This window comes from Rana temporaria, chromosome 7 (genome assembly GCF_905171775.1).
Source record: "Rana temporaria chromosome 7, aRanTem1.1, whole genome shotgun sequence".
Taxonomy (NCBI): Eukaryota; Metazoa; Chordata; class Amphibia; order Anura; family Ranidae; genus Rana; species Rana temporaria.
The window spans coordinates 153,471,234-153,496,221 of NC_053495.1; the positions used below are offsets into that span (position 1 = coordinate 153,471,234).

A 24,988-nucleotide genomic window follows, 5' to 3' on the forward strand; every position below is an offset into this window, starting at 1 on the left:
GCCGTTCGTGAAAGAATCCCAGTGCGCATGCTAGAAATTACGCCGCAAATCGTCAATGCTTTAGACGTGAATGTAAATTACGTACAGCCCTATTCGCGAACGACTTACGCAAACGATGTAAAAATTTCAAAATTCGACACGGGAACGACGTCAATACTTAACATTGCGTACGCCTCATATAGCAGGAGTAACCTTACGCCGGAAAAAGCCTAACGTAAACTACGTAAAAAAATTCACCGGGCGTACATACGTTTGTGAATCGGCGTATCTACCTAATTAGCATATTCCTTGCGTAAATCGACGGAAGCGCCACCTAGCGGCTAGCGTAAATATGCAACTAAGATATGACGGTGTAAGAGACTTACGCCGGTCGGATCTTAGGGAAATCTATGCGTAACTGATTCTATGAATCCGGCGCATAGATACGACCTCCCGCACTCAGAGATACAACGGCGTATCAGGAGATACGCTGTCGTAACTCGTATCTGAATCCGGGCCACAGTTTTTTCTAGACCATTAAAAATGTCATTTTTTACAACCCGAAAAACGGCCGTGTGTACGCGGCATTAGTCTTTCTAATCCCAAAGAGTGCCGCTTTCTCCTGAAAAGAGCTTGCCAATACGCTCTGGAGGTGAAGCCATCAGGTCATAACAACATAAGAGATCTAGATAAATCCCTATGTAATGCTCCCTAAAGGCTCCATTACACATACAATTTACAGCTGCACTGCTGCGCACAAACACGTAAACAGCATAAACTGTTGCTGAGCTGATGCAGCTTAGGCGGTCACGTGATATAATGTATCAGAGGACTGCAGATCGTACAGTATCCATCATATGGTGGGTTTAACGTTTAAATGCTTATTTTAGATAATTATTCAAACAAAAAAAACTTTAAAAAGACATTAATTAGAACAATACAAGTTTAATAGCATAACTGATACAATGTAAAAAAATATATTTTCCAATCAAATCATCAAAATCTAGGACCACAAGCAACGGTTTCAGGATGGAGAGCGGTGTGAGAGCGGGGAATATCAGGATGGAGAGCGGTGTGAGAGCGGGGAATATCTACGCCTGGATCTCACATGTAAACAAAGAAAGCGGAAGCAGCGATGACATGGATTTCGGCTCACACACACACCTCGCCGTACTTTGCTCTAACCTCCAGGATCAGTCAGCTACAACATATGCCCCAGAAATGTAACCTTGATGTGTGCTGCAGGAAAATGCCCGGGTTTTTCACTATTTCATTAACCACTTCCATACCAGGCACTTACGCACCTTCCTGTCCAAGCCAGTTTTCAGCTTTCAGCGCTGTCGCACTTTGAAAGACAATTGCGCGGTCATGCTACACTTTACCCAAACTATTTTTTTATCATTTTGTTCCCACAAATAGAGCTTTCTTTTGGTGATATTTGATCACCTCTGCGATTTTTATTTTTTGCGCAACAACTAAAAAAATACCAAAAATTTTGAAAAAAATAACGTTTTTATTTTTTTCAGTTATTTTTTGTGAATAAGTACGTTTTCTTCTTCGAATTACGGGCACTGATATGGCGGCACTGATAGGCGGCACTGATGGGCACTGATAGTCGGCACTGATAGGCGGCACTGATATGCGGCACTGATGGGCACTCAAAGGCGGCACTGGTGGGCACTCAAAGGCGGCACTGGTGGGCACTCAAAGGCGGCACTGATGGGCACTCAAAGGCGGCACTGATAGGCTCTCATAGGCGACACTGATGGGCACTCATGGGCGGCACTGATGGGCACTCAGGCGACACTGATAGGTGGGCACTGGGCATGGATGGGCACTGATGGACACTGAGGGGTGGCACTGATGGACACTGAGGGGTGGCACTGAGGGCATTGCTGGGCATCACTTGTTTATCCCAGTGCCCATGTTGCCAGTCAGTGCCCATTTGTGGAAAAAAAGGACGCCAATTTTGTTTGGGAGCCACGTCGCACGACCGCGCAATTGTCTGTTAAAGCGACGCAGTGCAAGGTCCTTAACCTGCATAATGGTCCGGGTCTTAAGTGGTTAAGAGCACTAATGCCGCGGGCACTGATGCCCATTTGTGGGCACTGATTGGCATCAGGGCCGTCTTAATAGCATCATGGGCCCCTGGGCAAAGAAATGCTCTGGAGCCCCTACAACGATGACAGTGAAGGTAAACAGGCATCAAGTAGGTAGGAGGCAGACTGCCTCCCCTGTGTATCTATCACTCTCAGTGCCATCATGGGGCCCCCAGTTTCGGGGCAGCATGGGCTCAAGGACCAGCTGCTTTAAGGAAAGCGCAGGGGCCCCCCATGCAGCTGGGGCCCCTGGGCAGTGCCCAGGTGTGCCCTCTCATTAAGACAGCCCTGATTGGCATCTTTCTCATTTATTTTATTTTTTTACTGCACCCTTCCCTGGTGGTCCAGTGTGGGCATCCGAGGGGGGGGGGGGGCTGCGCTGATAAACAATCAGTGCAAACCCCCCCTGTCAGGAGAGCCGCTGATCGGCTCTCCTCTGCTCGCATTTGTCAGACGCGAGTGAGGAAGAGCCATCAACGGCTCTTCCTGTTTACATCGTGATCAGCCGTCATTGGACACGGCTGATCACGTGGTATAGAGCCTCCGCTGGAGGCTCTTTACCGAGATCGGAGATGCAGGGTGTCAGACTGACACCCCGCATCACCGATCGCCGCGCTACATGCCCCCACGGGCGCGCGCCGGCATGAAATCCTGCAGGACGTCAATAGACGTCCAGTCAGGATTTCACAACCACTTCCCGGACGTCAATTGTCTATTGACCGGGCGGGAAGTGGTTAAAGTGGCTGTAAACCTCAGACATGAAATATGAACAAAGCATATCCCTCTATAGTGTGTACTAGTTTAAATTAACCACCTAGGGACCGCCGCACACCGATATACGTTGGCAGAATGGCATAGCTGGGCACAGGGACGTAAATATACGTCCCCTTTAAGAGCCCAGCCATGGGTCGCGAGCGTGCCGCCGGCGGAGCGCTCGCGACCTGGTCCAACCCCCTGTGATCGTGCCCATGGGACCTGCGGACCTGATCGCCGCCGATGTCCCACGATCGGGTCACAGGAGCTGAAGAACGGGGAGAGGTGAGTGTAAACACACCTTCCCCGTTCTTCCGTGTGGCAGGGACACTGATCGTCTGTTTCCTGATACGTCTACAGCCACGCCCCCCCAACAGTAAGAATCACTCCCTTAGGACACACTTAACCCTTAGCGCCACCTAGTGGTTAACCCCTTCACTGCCATTGTCCTTTTCACAATAATCAGTGCATTTTTATAGCACTTTTCGCTGTGAAAATTACAATGGTCCCAAAAAAAATTCAAAAGTGTCTGATGCGTCCGCCATAATGTCGCAGCCACGAAAAAAATCGCTGATCGCCGCCATTAGTAGTAAAAAAAAATATTAATAAAAATTCCATAAACTATCCCCTATTTTGTAAACACTATGGCCCAGATTCTCAAAGACTTACGACGGTGTATCTCCAGATACGCCGTCGTAAGTCCGAATGGGCGCCGTCGTATCTATGCGCCTGATTCATAGAATCAGTTACGCATTAATTCTGCCAAGATACGAGCGGCGTAAGTCTCCTACGCCGTCGTATCTTGGGTGCCTATTTACGCTGGCCGCTAGGTGGCGCTTACGTTGATTTCCACGTTGAATATGTAAATGAGCAAGATACGCCGATTCATGAACGCAATTAGTTACGCCGTTTACGTAAGACATACGCCGGCGTAAAGATAAAGCTGGTCTCTAGGTGGTGCAGCCCATGCAAGGTATGGACGTCGGAACAAGTGTATCTTTTTACGTCGTTTACCTAAGTCGTACGTGAATGGGGCTGTGCGTAGGTTACGTTCGCGTCACAGGCATTGAGCCGGCGTATCTTTGGGCGTAAATATGACGTGATACTGAGCATGCGCGCGCATGTGCCGTTCGTTCGGCCATGCATCTACATGGGGTCACGCTTAATTTAAATACAACACGCCTACGACCTGCTTAAGTCTCCTACGCCGCCGTAACTTAGGACGCAAGTGCTTTGTGAATACAGCACTTGCCTCTCTAAGTTGCGGCGGCGTAGCGTAAATATGATACGCTGCGCCCGCACATAGTTACGCCGCCCTACGTGAATCTAGACCTATACATTTTGTGCAAACCAATCGATAAACGCTTTTTGAGATTTTTTTTTAACAAAAATAGGTAGTAGAATACATATCGGCCTAAACTGAGGAAAACATTTTTTTTCTATATCTTTTTTGAGGATATTTAATATAGCAAAAAGTAAAAAATATAGAATTTTTTTCAAAATTGTCGCTCTATTTTTGTTTATAGCGCAAAAAATAAAAACCGCAGAGGTGATCAAATACCACCAAAAGAAAGCTCTATTTGTGGGGAAAAAGGACACCAATTTTGTTTGGAAGCCACGCTGCACGACCGCGCAGTTGTCAGTTAAAGCGACGCAGTGCCGAATTCCAAAAAGGGGCCAGGTCCTTAACCTGCATAATGGTCCAGGTCTTAAGAGAGAGTGGTTAAGAGCACTAATGCCGCGTACACACGATCGGAGGTATTAACCCTTTATCGGCCGCTAGCGGGGGTTAATACCGCACCGCTAGCGGGCGAATCCTGCGGCAAATACGACGGTATAGCGCCGCTATTTTTAGCGGCGCTATACCGCCACCACGCCTCCCGCCCCAGTGTGAAAGGGGCCTCACATTGGCGGTCAATGGAAAGCATGAAACCTACATTAATGGTTGTAGTAGGATAATCGGTGTATAGGGATGGTGATGGTTGTAGTATGATCGGTGTGGAGGTATGGAGATGGTTGTAGTAGGATGGTGATGGTTGTAGTAGGATGGTGATGGTTGTAGTATGATCGGTGTAGTAGGATGGTGATGGTTGTAGTAGTATGATCGGTGTGGAGGTATGGAGATGGTTGTGGTGTGGAGGTATGGAGATGGTTGTGGTGTGGAGGTATGGAGATGGTTGTGGTGTGGAGGTATGGAGATGGTTGTAGTATGATCGGTGTGGAGGTATGGTGATGGTTGTAGTATGATCGGTATGGAGATGGTTGTAGTATGATCGGTGTGGAGGTATGGTTATGGTAGTAGTATGATCGGTGTGGAGGTATGGAGATGGTTGTAGTATGATCGGTGTGGAGGTATGGTGATGGTTGTAGTATGATCGGTATGGAGATGGTTGTAGTATGATCGGTGTGGAGGTATGGTTATGGTAGTAGTATGATCGGTGTGGAGGTATGGAGATGGTTGTAGTATGATCGGTGTGGAGGTATGGTGATGGTTGTAGTATGATCGGTATGGAGATGGTTGTAGTATGATCGGTGTGGAGGTATGGTTATGGTAGTAGTATGATCGGTGTAGTAGGATGGTGATGGTTGTAGTATGATCGGTGTAGTAGGATGGTGATGGTTGTAGTATGATCGGTGTAGTAGGATGGTGATGATGGTTGTAGTATGATCGGTGTAGTAGGATGGTGATGGTAGTAGTATGATCGGTGTAGTAGGATGGTGATGGTTGTAGTATGATCGGTGTGTAGGATGGTGATGGTTGTAGTATGATCGGTGTAGTAGGATGGTGATGATGGTTGTAGTATGATCGGTGTAGTAGGATGGTGATGGTTGTAGTATGATCGGTGTAGTAGGATGGTGATGGTTGTAGTATGATCGGTGTGTAGGATGGTGATGGTTGTAGTATAATCGGTGTAGTAGGATGGTGATGGTAGTAGTATGATCGGTGTAGTAGGATGGTGATGGTTGTAGTATGATCGGTGTGTAGGATGGTGATGGTTGTAGTATAATCGGTGTAGTAGGATGGTGATGGTAGTAGTATGATCGGTGTGTAGGTGTGGAGATGGTTGTAGTAGAATGCCCGGTGTAAGATCTCCAGCAGGAGGCGGTCTGCACACACCCCCCATTGTAGAAGACAGGCGGGGGGGGCGGCTCCTCTCCTCCTCCCATCTCCCAGCACTGTGTATGGGGATGTCAGTCCCTCCAGCCCGGTGGGAAGGTCCGCGTCCTCCCCCCTCCCAGCTCCAGGATTCTTGTGCTTCCTCTTCCTCGGACTCTCCCCGGTCACAGCTCGGACGGGTCTCCCTCTGGATGGGATCCGCACAATGCCGACCAAGAGCCGCTACAACCTGGTGGATGACGGCCATGACCTGCGGATCCCTCTCCATAACGAGGAGGCTTTCCAGCACGGCATCTGCTTCGAGGCCAAGGTGAGATCTCCGGCAATGAATGTCACCCGGTGCCAGCTGTGTGCCCTCTCCATGCCGCCGACACTGGCTGTCGTGTAGTATGGTGGAGAGCCATGTGGGTACTACTTCCCAACTCCCCACATCTCCAGGACTGTGACAGGTGGGGGCGGGAGAAAGATTTCCACTCCGCTATAATCATCAGGTTATTGATCAGTGTTCGATTCTCATCATTCCTCTGATCAATAATACCGGGCGATCCTGTGTGCTGAGACTGGATCATTATAGGAGAGATACAATGTATATACATGTGTGATCCTATTATTATGTACAGTATACAGATGTATCATTGTATTATTATATACAATGTATATCATTACAGGATTGTTTTATTATTTACAGAGTGTACATGGTATGATTGTATTATTATATGCAGAGTGTACATGGTATGATTGTATTATTATATGCAGAGTGTACATGGTATGATTGTATTATTATATGCAGAGTGTACATTGTATTATTATTATTATTTACAGAGCGTACATATTTATTTATTATATACACAGTGTACATGGTATGATTGTATTTATTATTATTATTATTATTATTATTATTATTATTATTATTATTATTATTATTATTATATACAGAGTGTGCATGGTATGATTGTATTTATTATTATTATTATTATTATTATTATTATTATTATTATTATTATTATATACAGAGTGTGCATGGTATGATTGTATTATTATTATTATTATTATTATATACGGAGTGTACATTGTATGATTGTATTATTACATTTGTGCTCATAAGTTTACATACCCTGGCAGACTTTATGATTTATTGGCCATATTTCAGAGAATATGAATGATAACACAAACGCTTCTTTCACTCCTGGTTAGTGTTTGGCTGAAGCCATTTATTATCAATCAACTGTGTTTACTCCCTTTTTTTTTTTTTTTTTTTTTTTTTTTAATCCTAATGACAACAGAAACTACCCAAATGACCCTGATCAAACGTTTACATACCCCAGTTCTTAATACTGTGTATTGCCCCCTTTAGCATCAATGACAGCTTAAAGTCTCTTGTGGTATTTGTGGATGAGGCTCTTTATCTTCTCAGATGGTAAAGCTGCCCATTCCTCTTGGCAAAATGCCTCCAGTTCCTGTAAATTCTTGGGCTGTCTTGCATCAACTGCATGTTTGAGATCTCCCCAGAGTGGCTCAATGATATTGAGGTCAGGAGACTGAGGCCTCGTACACACGACCAGACATGTCCGATGAAAACGGTCCACGGACCGTTTTCATCGGACATGTCTGCTGGGATCATTTGGTCTGATGTGTGTACACTCCACCAGACCAAATTCCCCGCGGACAGAATACGCGGTGACGTGCGCGAACCCGGAAGTTCAATGCTTCCACGCATGCGTCGAATCACTTCGACGCCATGCGCGGGTTCTCGGGCCAGTGGACATGTCCGATGAGTCGTACTGACCATCGGACATGTCCGACGGACAGGCTTCCAGCGGACAAGTTTCTTACATGCTAAGAAACTTTTGTCTGCTGAAAACCTGTCCGCTCGTCCAGGAATCCGGTCCGGTAGGCCCTACACACGGTCGGACATGTCCGCGGACCAGTTTCAGCAGACATGTTCGTTCAGTCGTTTGTACGAGGCCTCAGATGGCCACTCCAGAACCTTCACTTTATTCTGCTGTAGCCAATGACAGGTCGACTTGGCCTTGTGTTTTGGATCATTGTCATGTTGGAATGTCCAAGTTACATGCGCAGCTTCCTGGCTGATGAATGCAAATGTTCCTCCCGTATTTGTTTGATAACATACTGCATTCATCTTGCCAACAATTTTGACCAAATTTCCTGTGCCTTTGTAGCTCACAAATCCACCAAAAACATCAGCGATCCACCTCCGTGTTTCACAGTAGGAATGGTGGACCTTTCAGCATCAGCCTTTTTGACTCCTCCCCCAAATGTAGCATTTATGGTTGTGGCCATAAAACTAAATTCTGGTCTCATCACTTCAAATGCCTTTGTGCCAAAAGAATTGAGGCTTGTCTCTGTGTTGTTTGGTGTATTGTAAGCAGGATACTTTGTGACATTTGCATAGTAATGGCTTTCTTCTGGCGACTCGACTATGCAGCCCATCTTTCTTCAAGTGCTTCCTTATTGTGCATTAAGGATGAGCTCTGGCGCGTTCGCATAGAACACGTGCAGAGCCCGCCAGGAAGTGTGCACGGCGCTGTGCTAATAACGGCCAGGGAGACATTTCACGATCCCTGCAGCCGAGCATCGGGACAATGTCTCCCTGGCTGTGATTAGCACAGCGCCGTGCTCACTTCCTAACGGGCTCTGCACGTGTTCTATGCGAACGCGCCAGAGGTCATCCTTATTGTGCATCTTGAAACGGCCACACCACATGTTTTCATAGAGTTCTGTATTTCACCTGAAGTTATTTGTGGTTTTTTTTTTTTGCATCCCAAACAATTTTCCTGGAAGTTGTGGCTAAAATCTTAGTTGGTCTACCTGACCGTGTTTTGGTTTCAACAGAACCCCCCCATTTTCCACTTCTTTATTAGAGTTTGGACACTGCTGATTGGCATTCTCAATTCCACGGATATCTTTTTATATCCCTTTCCTGTTTTATACAGTTCAACTACCTTTTCCCACAGATCACATGACAATTATTTTGCTTTCCCCATGACTCAGGATCCAGAAACGTCAGTGCAGCACTGGATGAAAGATGCAAGGGTCTGTCAGGAGTCCAGAGACTCATTGACCTTTTATATATACACACTAATTACAAGCAAATAGATCACAGGTGGGGAATGTTACCCTTTTATAGCCATTCAAACCCATTTGTGTCAACTTGTGTGCATGTTATCAGGCCAAAATCACCAGGGTATGTAAACTTTTGATCAGGGTCGTTTGGGTAGTTTCTGTTGTCCTTATGATATGAAAAGAGTAATCACAGTTGATTGATAATAAATGACTTTAGCCAAACACTAACCATGAGTGAAAGAAAAGTTTTTGTGTTATAAATATTCTTTGGAAAATGGCCCAGAAATCAAAAAAATCTGCCATGTATGTAAACTTGTGAGCACAACTGTATGTGCAGAGTGTACATGGTATGATTGTATTATTATATACAGAGTGTACATGGTATGATTGTATTATTATATGCAGAGTGTGCATGGTATGATTGTATTATTATATACAGGGTGTGCATGGTATGATTGTATTATTATATACAGGGTGTGCATGGTATGATTGTATTATTATACACCCGGTGTGCATGGTATGATTGTATTATTATTTACAGAGTATACATGGTATGATTGTATTATTATATACAGAGTATACATGGTATGATTGTATTATTTATGCAGAGTATACATGGTATGATTGTATTATTATATACAGAGTATACATGGTATGATTGTATTATTTATGCAGAGTGTACATGGTATGATTGTATTATTGGATGATGGTATTACAGTGGCTAAATTAGATGTACGATCATTGAAAAAGTGTCAATTCCTGACACTGAGATGTGGGGCCTCACCGGTGCTGACATGTATGTATTTTAAAAGCTGTTTCTAAACGCACATAAATGCATGCTGTAATTTTAAGGCCTTACTCACATAGACCAATTGTTTGTGTGCAGCCAGGATCTCACAGAAAACTGCAGGTGTGTGCAGGCAGCCATGGCCGGGAAGTCGGTACACAGCAATGCTAGTGTGACCGGTGTTGGGAAGTAAAGGAACGATTGATTGCCTGTGGTTAGGGCAGTGTTTCTCAATTCCAGTCCTCAGGCCCCCCCAACAGGTCAGGTTTTCAGGATTTCCCTCAGATGAAAAGGCTGTGGTGATTACTAAGGCAGTGAAACTGATCAAATCACCTGTGCAAAATAATGGAAATCCTGAAAACCTGACCTGTTGGGGGGGCCTGAGGACTGGAATTGAGAAACACTGCGTTAGGGAGAGGTGATCGCCTCTGGATACAAGCTGCTTGAACCCTGGGGTGATCATCTGTCCCTAATCACAGGTAATGTTTCCGGTATCATTACTTCCAGACACATGTAGACGGCTATGGCTGCCATCAGCCTGTCATTGCTTCATACAGACCTCCTGGCCGCATTTTTTCTGCGAGATTTTTTTTTCACGTGTGTAAATGGGGGCGGAGCTTTACTTGCATTTAGAGCAGATAGAATTCTGTGCCTCCAGGGGCAGATTAGATATGTCATATAAAATGCAAGTACATCTAAACGTAGGAGAAAATTAGAATGTTTGTTTATACCTACCAGATAATTTCTCCTCCATTTAGATCAGTGGTTCTCAACCTGGGGGTCGAATGATGATTTGCCAGGGGTCACCAAATCCTGGCCTGTTTCTGAAGCCCACACCGCTCTCTGTTCCTAGAGCCCGCGGCCACCCACTCAGCCTCTTCGCATCCGCCCATTCAGTTCAGGGCATGGCTGGGGGGCAGTAGACTAGAGATCCGCTGACTGGTGAGGATTGTGAGGTGGGAGGGGCTGGAGGAGACCCTTTCTCCTGATTTTAGCATAGGTGTCACTGCTGCGAGACACCACTGTAGTACCGGTTCCATGCTACGAAAATAATTTTACTGTTAGGGGTCCCCACAATTTGTGAAATGTTATCAAGGGGTCACGACACTAGAATGGTTGAGAACCACTGATTTAGATGAACCAAACCTAGGAGGCTGGTGTGACTGTAGTCCTAAGCTGTCCATACATGGAAGTCATTTCTGACAGTTCATAATGAATCGGGGGAAAATGCAAGCTTTGATCGGCACTGCTACACCTGACATCCCAATCTGAAGATTGAAGGATCCAGGCAGAAAATTGTCATCCTGACAGTGACTGCAGCCAATCAGATACAGCCGAAGTTCAGGTTTTCTGACAGCCGCTGCAAGTGGCGGCTGTCAGAATACAATACGGGGTAATGGAAGCTTCATCCATCCAGTGTTTAGCATGGAAGGGTTATCAATAGATTTCTCTTTCACCCCATGGAATGAAAGAATTCTAGGAGTGTGTGGCCAGCCTGAGGCTCCATTCACACCTGAACGTAGCGTATTGTACCGCGACAAATTGCGGCCTTTTGTCCCGCGATTTGCCGTTACAAAACGCAGCGTTTTTTACCGCGGTTTTCGCTGGAGGGTTTACACATTGTCGGCTATAGCCGAACGCTGAAGCCGCCTGAAAAAAAGGGTCAGGGACTTGTTTTGACCTTCAGGCGTTCGGCGTGGAGATGTGAACCATTTCTATAGCCGACAATGTTAAATCACCCCTCCAGCATATTTCAGGCTGCAATAGCGTCGGGCGTCAAAACGCCTAGGTGTGAATGGAGCCTTGTTTTGCTGCACCTATAGAGGAGTGCAGGCAGTTCACTTCCAGGGCCATTCATTCGTCCCTGTAAGCATGTAACCAATCAGATGTGTAGTTCCAGACATACAGCCACATCATTTGACATCCTATCATTGATTTCTGTTGGCTGCGGCTTTATGCTGTATGTAACACCTCTGGTCTCCTCAGTTCGCTGGGTGTTAAAAATGCGCCAATGTGTATGAGCCCTAATTGTAAACAAACAAATCTTTGTACCTGCAAGGTACATGTAAAGTCCTATTGTTCTTATTTGGTAATTGTACCTTTTTTGTAGTGTCCTAATTGCCTCACATTCATCCCTCATACACTTCTAACATATCAGATTGTTACATGTGTTATGCTTCCGGCAGGACTTTTTCCTAAGTCGGTCATAGGCAGGTCAAATCCCAGCTGGTTCAGCAGGAAGGTTCAAACCATATACCGGCAGGCTGAATGTACCCAAGGTAATAGATCGATCAACTTTGGTACAACCAGCCTGCCGGATTTTACATGCAGGTCAACCCTGTGTTGATGGGGGGAATTAAGCAAAATGCTTTCCTGCAACCTGTGGTTGCAGTTAAGAGATTTACTCTGTCTATGGCCGGCCTTAGTTAACCCTCAATAATATATTAAGAAAAGTCCTTGTGCTTTGGTGTCTAAGAATAGTAGGCCTTTACATTGTCCTATAGCAGATGTCTCCAAACTTTCTAAAGAAAGGGCCAGTTTACTGTCCTTCAGAATTTAGGGGGGCTGGATTGTGCCCAATGGGAGTAAACCATGTCAGACCTTTGGTATTATGGGGAGAAATAATTGGTGTAATTGGAAGGAATTATGCCCCACCGTTGGTTTCAGTGGGAAGACTAGTGCCCCATTGTTGGTGTTAGTGGCAGCGATTCTTCCCCATCATTGGTGTCGGTGGCAGGAATTCTTCCCCATTGTTGGTGTCGGTGGCAGGGAATCCTGCCCCGTTGTTGGTGTCGGTGGCAGGGAATCCTGCCCCTTTGTTGGTGTCGGTGGCAGGGAATCCTGCCCCGTTGTTGGTGTCGGTGGCAGGGAATCCTGCCCCGTTGTTGGTGTCGGTGGCAGGGAATCCTGCCCCGTTGTTGGTGTCGGTGGCAGGGAATCCTTCCCCGTTGTCGGTGGCAGGGAATCCTTCCCCGTTGTCGGTGGCAGGGAATCCTTCCCCGTTGTCGGTGGCAGGGAATCCTTCCCCGTTGTTGGTGTCGGTGGCAGGGAATCCATCCCCTTTGTTGGTGTCGGTGGCAGGGAATCCTTCCCCGTTGTTGGTGTCTGTGGCAGGGAATCCTGCCCCGTTGTTGGTGTCGGTGGCAGGGAATCCTGCCCCGTTGTTGGTGTCGGTGGCAGGGAATCCATCCCCGTTGTTGGTGTCTGTGGCAGGGAATCCTGCCCCGTTGTTGGTGTCTGTGGCAGGGAATCCTGCCCCATCGTTGGTGTCGGTGGCAGGGAATCCTGCCCCGTTGTTGGTGGCAGGAAATCCTGCCCCGTTGTTGGTGTCGGTGGCAGGGAAATCCTGCCCCGTTGTTGGTGGCAGGAATAATTCCTCGAGAGCTGGATAAAGGCAAGCAAAGGGCTGCAGTTTGGAGACCACTGTCCTATAGGTTTGTATGAAATTATTCTGAAGAAATGTCACTTATTAATGCAAGCAATTTTCCATTATACTATTTTAATTGATTTGGCATTACAAACGATCGCTTGCTTTAAAAACCTTTAACCTTTCTAATGAGCAGATCATCCCACTTCAATCAATACTGACTGTCAGTGCCAGATTTCTGGAGTGTCCATGATGCTGATGTATTCTCTGAGTCTTCCTAAATTTAACTATATGACCTCCCTTTTATAACATCACATATTTATTGCAACCTTTATATCACATTATGAAAACTGTATCTTCCGGGGTGTAGTTCTAGTAACATTTATCATTCCTCGATTTTCTCCTCTAATGTGGCGTATCGATGCTAATGTGTGAAATCTGTGATTTCCTCCATGTTTGACATGCAGTTTGGGAGTTTTCTCGCTCTTAAAATGTTGGTCAAGCCAAAAGCTTTTTGTCTAGTTTTGGATAAAAATATAAGTTAACCTTTTTGGTAAAAATAAAAAATAAACATATTTTATAAGTACAAAAAGGTGCGTTTATTTCCTTAGGAGCCTGCAGAGTATTGCATCCACGATCTGCTGACTATGGGTGCAATGCCAGGCTCCTGTCTGCCCGTACCTCTGATGCAGGAAGGCATTTACTTGAGATCAGGAAGACCAATGGACTATGAGAGCTCACCAGGTCCCTCACAGTTCATTGAGAACTACAAGCCGTCTGCCACAATGGTAAACCGTACTTCTAGTTCATTCACAGAACTCTTCGAATGACTGACACGGTCATGTAGGTGGAGCCCCGCACAGCCATGCTGTTTTAAAATTGTGACAGTGGGTGTGGGGGGAAGATCCCCTGCCCTGCTGTCTCAGGGAGGGGAAGGATGGGGGGGGGGGGGGAGAGAGGGATTCATGCTGAATTTAAATATGCACGTAACATGTTCAGAAAGGTGAAGGGCCCGTCCCCCATTAGAACACAAAAGCTCTGTGGGAGAGATTGCTGTACTAACATTGGTTAATACAGAGGCTGCTTCTGAGCTCTTCATCTTTTTTCATTCAGCTCACTGGGTTGAATGGGGGGGGAAAAAAAATACTTCTAGGGCTGGATTCACAAAGAGTTACGCCGGCGTATCAGTAGATACGCCGACGTAACTCGGAATCTAAGCCCGTCGTAAGTTTAAGTATATGCTCAAACTGAGATACACTTAAACCTAGCTAAGATACGATGGCCTGCGCCGTCGTATATTAGGGTGCAATTTTTCTGCTGGCCGCTAGATGGCGCTTCCAACGATTTAATATGAGGAATATGCTAATTAGGTATATACGCCGATTCACAAACGTACGTACGCCCTGCGCTATTATTTTTTACGTCGTTTACGTTAAGCTTTTTCGGCAAGGTTGCTCCTGCTCTTATGAGGCGTACGCAATGTTAAGTATGGACGTCGTTCCCGCTTCGAATTTTGAAATTTTTACGTTGTTTGCGTAAGTCGTTCATGAATAGGGCTGTACGTAAGTTACGTTCACGTCTAAAGCATTGACGATTTGCGGCGGAATTTCTAGCATGTGCACTGGGATTCTTTTACGAACGGCGCATGCGTCAAATAAGTGGGGTCACACTAAATTTAAGTAAAACACGCCCACATCATCCAAATTTGAATTAGGCGGGCTTACGCCGGCCCCATTTACGCTACACAGCCGTAAGTTAGGAGGCAAGTGCTTTGTGAATACAGCACTTGCCTCTCTAACTTACGGCGGCTTAGCGTAAATACGCTATGCGGCCGTAAAAATGCGCGGATCTACGTGAATCCAGCCCCTAGTGTTTACCAGGCTTTGGGGTGGATACAGGTGGTGCACTGCTAGGGCATTTTTCTTCCCCCCCCCCCCCTTTTTTTTATTTTTATTGGGTTTGGACATTACCTTTACCCTCCCTTCTCTGCAACCCTCTAGGTTTCAATTATTTTAGTCTCCCTTTCCCACTTTTGGTCCCAAATCCATGAAGGGAGTACCTAGCCCTCTTGCCTCCCCCTATTGTTGTCCCCCCTATTGTTCCCCCTGCTGGAAGAATGCCATGGTTGTCTACAATGTATCTACCTTTGGGTGGACTTTCATACTTTAAGTTTTTGGACAATTTATGATACTTTGTTCTGCATGGTCAGTGTATGTTGAGCCCCTGAGTGGGCTCTACTGTTGCAATATCTTGCCTTTTGAAACGAGTAAAAAATATAAAGTCAGTAAAACTCAAATAACTTGCCGTGGGAATAAAAAAAAACAAAACCTGCCTGCATTTCCTGGTGTGACTGTTCTGCCATTCATTAATGTTCCTCCTATAAGGCTTGTGCAGAGGTGACGGTGACAGCAGAGATCATAGTTCAGGGTAATGGAGATTGTGTAATGTGTTGCGCATGGTACAGAACAGCCATGTATCTGCGTCCATTCTCCTTTCCCATCACATCCTGCATGGAAACAGGATGGGACACGGGCAGATCAAAACCCCTAGTTTATTAATAGTATGTGTGTTTGGATTTTGCAAATTAATTTCCATTCCGTCAGGATCATGTTCTCCAAAATAGATGGCTCTTCACCTGCATCCATCTGGAAACTCGAGGGCCATGTAGGACCTAATTGGCTTCATGTCGTGACACTGAAGATGCCAGCAGACGCAAATTCGTTCTTCTTTGTCTCCGATAAGGAAGTTTACACGTAGCAAGCAGTCAGGTTCTGGTTTAAATTCTTCTAAGGCTCCATGTACACGGGACGCTGAGGCAAAGTTCTCTGAGATTTTTATTTTTTACACCTTGAAACCGACGTTTAAAACGCCTGTTTAGCCGCGTTTAGCTGCGTTTTTACCTGGTTTGCGCCTAGAAGTGTTTAGTTAAGATAACATCATAAGACCCTCCCTAAGCTCAAAAAACAGTATTATTTCAGCCATTTTGTGAGACCAGAGTGAGTAGCAGCAGCTGAGAGAGCAGCAATGTACTTGTATTTAGCGCAGGGTTTGACAAATTTGCTTGGAATCTAGGAGCCAGCTAAAAAAGTTAGGAGCCAGAAAACGCGCCCCGTCCCGACGAGCTTGCGCGCAGAAGCGAACACATACGTGAGCAGCGCCCGCATATGTAAACGGTGTTCAAACCACACATGTGAGGTAACGCCGCGATTGGTAGAGTGAGAGCAATAATTCTAGCCCTAGACCTCCTCTGTAACTCAAAACATGCAACATGTAGATTTTTTTTAAACGTCGCCTATGAAGATTTTAAAGGGTAAAAGTTTGTCGGCATTCCACGAGCGGACGCAATTTTGAAGCGTGACATGTTGGGTATGAATTTACTCGGCGTAACATTATCTTTCATAATATTAAAAAAAAATGGGGATAACTTTACTGCTGTCTTATTTTTTAATTAAAAAAAGTGTATTTTTTTTCCCAAAAAAGTGCGCTTGTAAGACCGCTGCGCAAATACGGCATGACAGAAAGTATTGCAACGATCGCCATTTTATTCTCTAGGGTGTTAGGATAAAATATATATATATATAATGTTTGGGGGTTCTAATTAGTTGGAAGAAGATGGCAGTGAAAATAGTGAAAAATTACATTAGAATTGCTGTTTAACTTGTAATGCTTAACTTGTAATACCAACGACTCACCACCATATGCCGCCAGCTCACAAAGCCCTCCTTCCAGGCCAAGTCGCCAGGACCCTATTTCTAGTCGCCATGGCGACCTAGTGCCCGGGATTTGTCGAGCCCTGATTTAGCGTGTCACTTGCCACGTCACCTGCCACACGTTGCAGATTGTCCACTTGCCACAAGTTGTGTATTGTCCACTTGCCACGTCACTTGCCACAAGTTGTGTATTGTCCACTTGCCACGTCACTTGCCACAAGTTGTGTATTGTCCACTTGCCACGTCACTTGCCACAAGTTGTGTATTGTCCACTTGCCACGTCACTTGCCACAAGTTGTGAATTGTCCACTTGCCACGTCACCGGTCACAAGTTGCGGATTGTCCACTTGCCACAAGTTGCTTGTTCAAATCTAACAATATATGGGTCAAATTCCAATCATACTTTGGATAACAGCAATGCTAGTGGTGTATTGGATTGGATAAAGGGCTCATTAGGGTATATAAATGGTCTATGAATCATTGCAAGCAATTAAAATTATTTTTTTTAATGGTTTTTCATCATTTGCCGCCATTTTTGAGATTTTTAATGTAAAAAAAAAATGGGGTACCTTTTTAAAAACGCTTGTAAACTAAAACGCGGCTTAACGCTGGTACCGCATTTAGCCATGTTTGGCATCTGAAACGTGGACATCTCTGGTATCTGAACTCATTTTTTTGCTTTCAAAGAAACACTGTTAAAAGCAACTGCCTAAAAACGACTGTAAACGAGACGGTGTACATGGTCACATAATATAACATTGAATTAGTTCAGGGGCAGATGAAAAAAGCGCCCAACTGCCTCTGAACGTACGTTTAACAGCAGCAATGTACATGGGGCCTAAGACCCCTTTCACACTGAGGGCGTATTGCAGGCACTTTAGCGTTAAATATAGCGCCTGCGATCTGCCCTCAAATAGCTGCACCATTGTCTCCAGTTTTTGTTTATAGAGCAAAAACTAAAAACCGCAGAGGTGATCAAATACCACCAAAAGAAAGCTCTATTTGTAGGGGAGAAAAAGGACGCCAATTTTGTTTGGGAGCCACGTCGCACGACCGCGCAATTGTCAGTTAAAGCGACGCAGTGCCGAATCGCAAAAAGTGCTCTGGTCTTTAGTCGGCAATATGGTCCGGGGGTTAAGTGGTTAAGGTAATCCGATTACCTCTTGGGGGGGGGGGGGGGATCGGGGAGGATTATTTTTTATTTTTCTTTCCCCACTGGAGCAAATTGGATTATGATTTTTTTTTTTTTTTTTTTTTTGCCTTCCTTTGGATCAACTGGATGGTGTCTATGGAGGCTTTCTATTTGTATGTGTTGTGTGTTTTTTTTTTTTGTTTTGGCTGAACTGGATGGACTTGTGTCTTTTTTCAACCAGATAAATGTAACAATGTGTATTTTTTCCCCTGAAGAATATACATTTGAACACTTGCATGAGTTTTATGCAACATAATAAATTTAAAGTCTTTATATATAGTTTCAATGTTGCATAATGGAGTTAGTTACTCTCTGTGGTGACAAAATTGATACATTGGAGAAGCTCCTGCGTTGTTTATGGCGAGCCGTGTTAGGTACTCCTATACATAATGGCCCAGATTCGGGTAGGGGCGCGCACTGGTACGGCGGCGCAGCGTACCGTTTTTACGCTACGCCTCCGTAAATTACTGGAGCTACGCATTTGCTCCGTAATTTGCCGCGGCGTTTCGTAAAAGGGGCCGGCGTAAGCGCGCGTAATTTAAATGATCCCGTGGGGGGCGTGGATCATTTAAATTAGGCGCGTTCCCGCGCCGAACGTACTGCGCATGCTCCGGGAAAATTTTCCGACGTGCATTGCGGTAAATGATGTCGCAAGGACGTCATTGGCTTCGATGTGAACGTAAATGGCGTCCAGCGCCATTTCACGAACGAGTTCCGCAAACGACGCAAATTTTGAAAATTGCGACGCGGGAACGACGTCCATACTTACCATTGGCTGCGCCTCCTAATAGCAGGAGCAGCCTTACGGCGAAAACGACGTATGCAAACGACATAAACGAGCGCTGGCCGTGCGTACGTTTGTGAATCGGCGTTGGTATGCAATTTGCATACTCTACGCTGACAACTACGGGTGCGCCACCTAGCGGCCAGCGGCAGAATGCACCCTAAGATACGACGGCATAAGAGACTTATGCCAGTGGTATCTTAGGCTACAGTCGGCGTATCTAGCTTCCTGAATACAGAAAGTTGATACGCCGGCGCTACTTAGCAATTACGCTGCGTATCTATGGATACGCAGGCGTAATTGCTTGCTGAATCTACCCCAATGACTTTATTTTTATTCCACAGACATATATACCCTTTCATCCGCTATTAGATATACATCACTGTAACAGTAAAGTACTCCTGTTTGGTTGCCTAGGTGAATCGCGTCATTCTTCTAGGTGGAGGACCACGTTGCCCCCGCCATGTCATTCAGGTAACATCAACGTGATTCTAATCCTTTCTGTGCCAATGTAAGTGCACATATGGAGAGAGAATAACGGCAAAATGCAATTATTCCATCAGAGCAAATTAGAAAATCTGTCCTGCCGGTGATGTCTTCCCTCCCGCCTGGTCGGTGAATAGCTGAAGAATTGAGTACTGCTGTGATTCTGTATTGTATTTATAGGCTGTCATCCTTTCAGTGCAAAGTTCAGTCCAGTGAGGGTTAAAGAGGAAGTAAACCCTCCTTTTTATTTTATTTATTTTAAACACCCTGCAAGGCAAAGGCATAATGAGCTAGTATGCATAGCATAGGTATTCGACTGCTAGTAGAGCACTTTTTAACCCCCACTAGCGGCCAAAAAAGGGTAAAAACTGACGCTTTCCCTGACTTGTTCATTCCTTGACTTTGGTGGGAGTGGGTTAGCCATGCCCCGTGACCTTTGACCTCTGGGAACCTGCCTTCTGACCTCTGGGGGAGGTCCCTGTTCCCTGTCCTAGCCTTATCCTTCAAGTGAAATCCCTAACCCTTTGCCGGCGGTTTGGCCACGCTGCCCATTCATTTCAATGGGCAGGAGCGGTGTACACACTGCTCCAAAGATGCTGCTTGCAGGAGTTTTTTTTAACGTCCTACCAGCGCATCAAGTCATGCCAGCACGTGTAAATGGTGTTCTAACCACATGTGAGGTATTGCTATGATCGTTAGAGTGAGGACAATAATTCCTGCACCAGATCCCCACTGTAACTCTAAACGGTAACCTGTAAAAGGTTTTAAAGCATTGTTAATGGAGATTTTTCAGTGCCATAGTTTGTTGCCATTCCACGAGCGTACGTGATTTTAAAGCATGACATGTCTATTTACTTGGCGTAACATCATCTTTCAAATTCTGCAAAAAAAATTAGGCCAACCTTTAATGTTTTTTTTTTTTTTTTTTTTTTTATTATTCTTTAAAGTGTATTTTTTTCCCCCAAAAAAAATGCGTTTGAAAGACCGTTGAGCAAATGCTATGTGACATAAAATATTGCAGCAGTTGCCATTTTATTCTCTAGGGTCTCTGCTACAAAATATGTTTGGGGGTTCTAAGTAATTTTCTAGCAAAAAAAATGCGAATTTAAACTTTGTAAATAAAAAGGCCAGGTCAGCAAGTGGCTAAACATCTTGAAATGGATTTTAAATATTCCCTCAGCTGGACTTTATATCAGCTTTCTGTACCTGTGCAGTCATCCCCATTTAGGATCGGATAGGCAGTACTCTTCAGCAGGGCCCTAACTAATTTCAATCAGTGTGTGCCTGCTTGACAGAAGTCAATCGTTTGATTACCATCTATCAAGGGGACATGCTTGAAAATATTTATTTATGGGCTGGTCCCATTGTCGGTAAAACAAAGTCCCAGCAGCAGCATCCCTGCATCCTGTGCCCTGTGGCCAGCCCTGGGGGTGCTGCCGCCTGAAATTGAGAAAATATTTTTTTTTTATAAAAAAAAGGGGGGTTGTCATCCAGGGCCCTGGGGATCTCCGGACCCCTAAAAATAAAAATAAAAAATTGGCCCTTTTAATAAAAAATATATTAAAAAATATATATATTTTTTTATAAAAAATAAATAAAAAAAAAGGGGGGTTGCCATCTGGGGCCCTGCGAACCTCCGGACCCCTTAAAAAAAAAAAAAAAAAAAAGTTTTTTTTTCTTTTTAAAGGGGGTTGCCATCCGGGCGCCTGGGGACCTCCGGGCCCCTTACAGGTGTACTGCCTGTACCCCCCTGATGGCGGCCCTGCCTGTGGCTGAATGAAGAATGGCCAACTAAATCTATTAACACTGGAAAGTACCCCAGGACTGGCTGATTGAAGAGAAAAGCTCAGGGCTGATCTCAAGAATGAGCTGCTTCTCCTGCATCATCCTATCACAGGCTGCAACAGAGATTTTGAGTCTGACCAAGGTGCATTGCTAGAACTGCAATAAAGAGACGTGAGCTCATAACCTGGCAGTGCTGTCTAACAGGAATGTCTGGATTAGAAATCATAATTTCTCACGTCACATTTACTTACTTCAGCTTTGACTTTTAACTGTTTACCTTCACTTTCACTTTAAGGATATGGCTGTGGCTGCTTTCTTTAACCGCTTCAATACAGGGCATTTTCACCCCCTTCCTGCCCAGACCAATTTTTAGTTTTCAGCGCCGTCACACTTTGAATGACAATTGCGCGGTCGTGCGACGTGGCTCCCAAACAAAATTGATGTCCTTTTTTTCCCACAAATAGAGCTTTCGTTTGGTGGTATTTGATCACCTCTGCCTTTTTTATTTTTTTGCGCTATAAACAAAAGAGCGAATTTTTTTGAAAAAAACACTATTTTTAACTTTTTGATTTAATAAATACCACAATTTTTTTTTTCCTCAGTTTAGGGCGATATATGTATTTGTCTACATATTTTTGGTAAAAAAAATATCGCAATAAGCGTATATTGATTGGTTTGCGCAAAAGTTATAGCGTCTACAAAATAAGGGATTTATTGAATTTTTATTTTTTTTACTAGTAATGGCTGCGATTTTTATTGTGACCGTGACCAGGGCTGGACTGAGACCGTAATTTGGCACTGGACTTCATCCAGACCGGCCCACTTTAAGTTTGTAAACAAGCACAAAAACAGTATATAAACTATACGCAATTGTGCAAAAAAACATAAGTAGCATAACATAAGAAGTCCTCACTCTCCTTTTTTTATTTCACTTATTCTCCTTTTGTATTTTTCTCATCCTTCTCACATCACTGCATGAAGTGGAGGGTGAGCTGTGCAGCCATTACTTTGACAGGCTGTCACTGAAACCGGCCCACAGAGCCATCGGCCCACCGGGAAACTCCCTGTAGTCCCTATGGCCAGTACATGCCTGACCATGACATTGCTACGGAAATATCGGACACTTTTGACACATTTTTGGGATCATTCACAAAATATTGCAACGATCACCATTGTATTCTCTAGGGTCTCTGCTAAAATTTTATATATATATATATATATATATATATATATATATATATTTAATGTTTTGAGTTTTTGATTTTTAACTTGAAACCAACAAGTGTCAGAAAAAGTTTTAGTCTTTTAAGTGGTAAACTTCCTTAATTTACACACCAAAGTTCATTCCTATGATCTAAAGGACAAAAGGTTACAATGTTTGAAGTTCATTCTGCAGCTGATTAATGTTGTGATACTTGGCAGACTGCCAGTTTTTGTGTTTTTTTTTTTTTTTTTTTTTTTTTTTGGCAGCTGCCGGCTTCAGCAGAGAATTCTCTGCATAGAAAGAATTGGGAAAATGCTTTGTCAAATTTACAAGGGGGGAGGGGGGATTAAATTGTGTGTGTGTGTTTATCCAAATCCTGCTAAATGGCAGCTTTGCATTGCAGGACCACTCTTCAGCTGCAAACCAGGTATTTGGCTCGCTGTTGCAACGTGGGCCGATCACTTGCATGGGAGACAGGTGGTGCCAAACTCTGCATGCAGCATTATTTCTGCACCGTAAAGTGTACCCATCTCAGCAGCACCATATTCACTAGTAGGTAGGCAGTAGATGATGTGGTAAAAATGCAGAACAACTGCCTGTTTTTACTGCACCCCCCCCCCCCCTGCATGCGTGGAAGGAACCTAAGAGTTCACACCAAAGTGTAGCACTGCAATACATTCATAACATTTTGAGTGCATTGAACTGCTGTTTACGTCAACTCAAATCAAGTTTCTAAACAATTCTACATGAAGGGGGTTGATTTACTAAGAGCCCTTTCACAGGGCTTTCCTATCGGGTGCGCCTGTCGCGCAGGCTTTCCGACCTGATCGGAGACTTCATTCACTCCTATGGGCCAGCGGATGTCAGCTGCCATCCGATCCTGTGCGTGCAATCCAGATGGGAGACCCTATTTTCCATCCGTCTGGAGGAACGGATGGAATTGGACAGGTGGTCCGTTTTCATCCAATCTCCCAATAAGGGAGAGCGGGGCTCTGACAGGGCCGTCTCAGCACAGTAAGTAGAGATGGACCTGTCATCCGCCAGCTTAGCGGAGGTCAGTGGATCGATCCCCGATGAGCAAAGCGCAGTCCGCCGGGCGGACCACCCGTGTGAAAAGACCCTTTAACTGGCGGGTACAAAATTTGTTGCAGCTGTGCATAGAAACCAGTTTCCAGGTTTTATTTTGTCAAAGCCTATTTAAAGAATCTGAAGTTAGAACCTGATTGGCTACCATGGACAACTTCACCAGAATTTGCACTCTCCAGCGTGAACCCCAATGTATTTTGAGTGCAAATTCTTGCTAAGACAACTGGCGCCTTACCATTGACTTTGTGTGCCCCCAGCATTCACAGGAGGATGGAAGTGGAATTTTCTTCACCGGGACCTACAGCTTGCCTCCCAGCTCTCACCCTCTGCCTGCCCGTGCTAGAAGGCACAGGGGCACTCTGATGGGGGCAGTTGATGTAAGGGCACACTCTGATGCACACAACTGATGTAAGCGGCCACTCTGCAGGGTGTAAACAATGTAAGGGGGCTATGATAAGGAGGACCCTGATGTAAAAGGGCCAATCTGATGGAGACCTTGATGTAAGAGAGCCCTTTTAAAATTAAGGGGCCAGATTCACAAAGAGATACGACGGTGTATCTACAGATACACCATCGTATCTCTGACGTAAACTGGTCCTATCTATGCGCCTGATTCACAGAATCAGATACGCATAGATAGGGCTAGATCCGACAGTGTTACAATGTGTTACACTGTCGGATCTTTTTTTCAATTTAAAAATGGCGCCGGGGGCGTTCCCGCTGATTTACGATAAATAATAAGTAAATCAGCGAGATACGCAAATTCACGAACGTACGCGGACCCGTCGCAGTGTTCTTACGTCGTTTCCGTAGCGGTTTTCCGTCGTATACTTACCCTTTCTTTTATCAGGCGCAGCCAATGTTAAGTATAGCCGACGTTCCCGCGTCGAATTTACATTTTTTAACGTTGTTTGCGTAAGTCGTTCTCGAATACTGACGGACGTCATTTACGTAAGCGTCGCAACCACTGACGTCCTAGCGACGTCAGTGGGAGCAATGCACGCCGGGAAATTTTGCGGACGGCGCCTGCGCATTTAAATCGGCGCGGGAACGCACCTGATTTAAATAGTACACTCCCCTAGCCGCGGAATTTGAATTCCGCCGGGGGATTTAGGATCCGCCGTCGCAAGTTTGGAGGTAAGTTGTTTGTGAATTAGCCACTTGCCTCCTAAACTTGCGGGAGCGGATCTTAATTCATGTAGAACGAGCGGATCTCTAGATCCGCTGCGCTACGTGAATCTGGCCCAAGGTTTTTAAGTGCAAGTTTCAGTATTTAGGCTCCAAACAAGTACAATTGGCAATGTAACATTAAGGCAAAAAGCATATTTCCTATTTTATTTTTGATACAGTAAGTAGCTCAGGGACAGGACTTAGGAGTGCAAAAAAATTTAATGGACGGCACACACACGTGAAATTGACTCTCACAGTGACACGGACAGCAGTGTGCAGCAGCACAGATGATGACACTTCACTGACATTACATATTCCCCTCAGTCCAGTGTAAACAGCACTGACAGTCCCGCTCCCATCATGCCTTGCTTCAGTCCTGCAGAT

At 45.0% G+C, this 24,988-nt stretch overlaps 1 protein-coding gene across 2 annotated transcripts in view; it reads left to right on the top strand.

Annotated features, from left to right (window-relative positions):
* The first annotated feature begins 6,007 nt into the window (after positions 1-6,007).
* The window catches only part of LOC120945776 (carboxyl-terminal PDZ ligand of neuronal nitric oxide synthase protein-like), a 158,350-nt gene continuing 139,369 nt past the window's right edge, over positions 6,008-24,988 (top strand). For both annotated transcript variants that reach the window (XM_040360171.1, XM_040360172.1), the window contains exon 1: positions 6,008-6,259. In XM_040360171.1, coding sequence (XP_040216105.1) covers positions 6,155-6,259 — 105 coding nt within the window. In that variant the 5' untranslated portion in view covers positions 6,008-6,154. The remainder of the gene's footprint in view (positions 6,260-24,988) is intronic.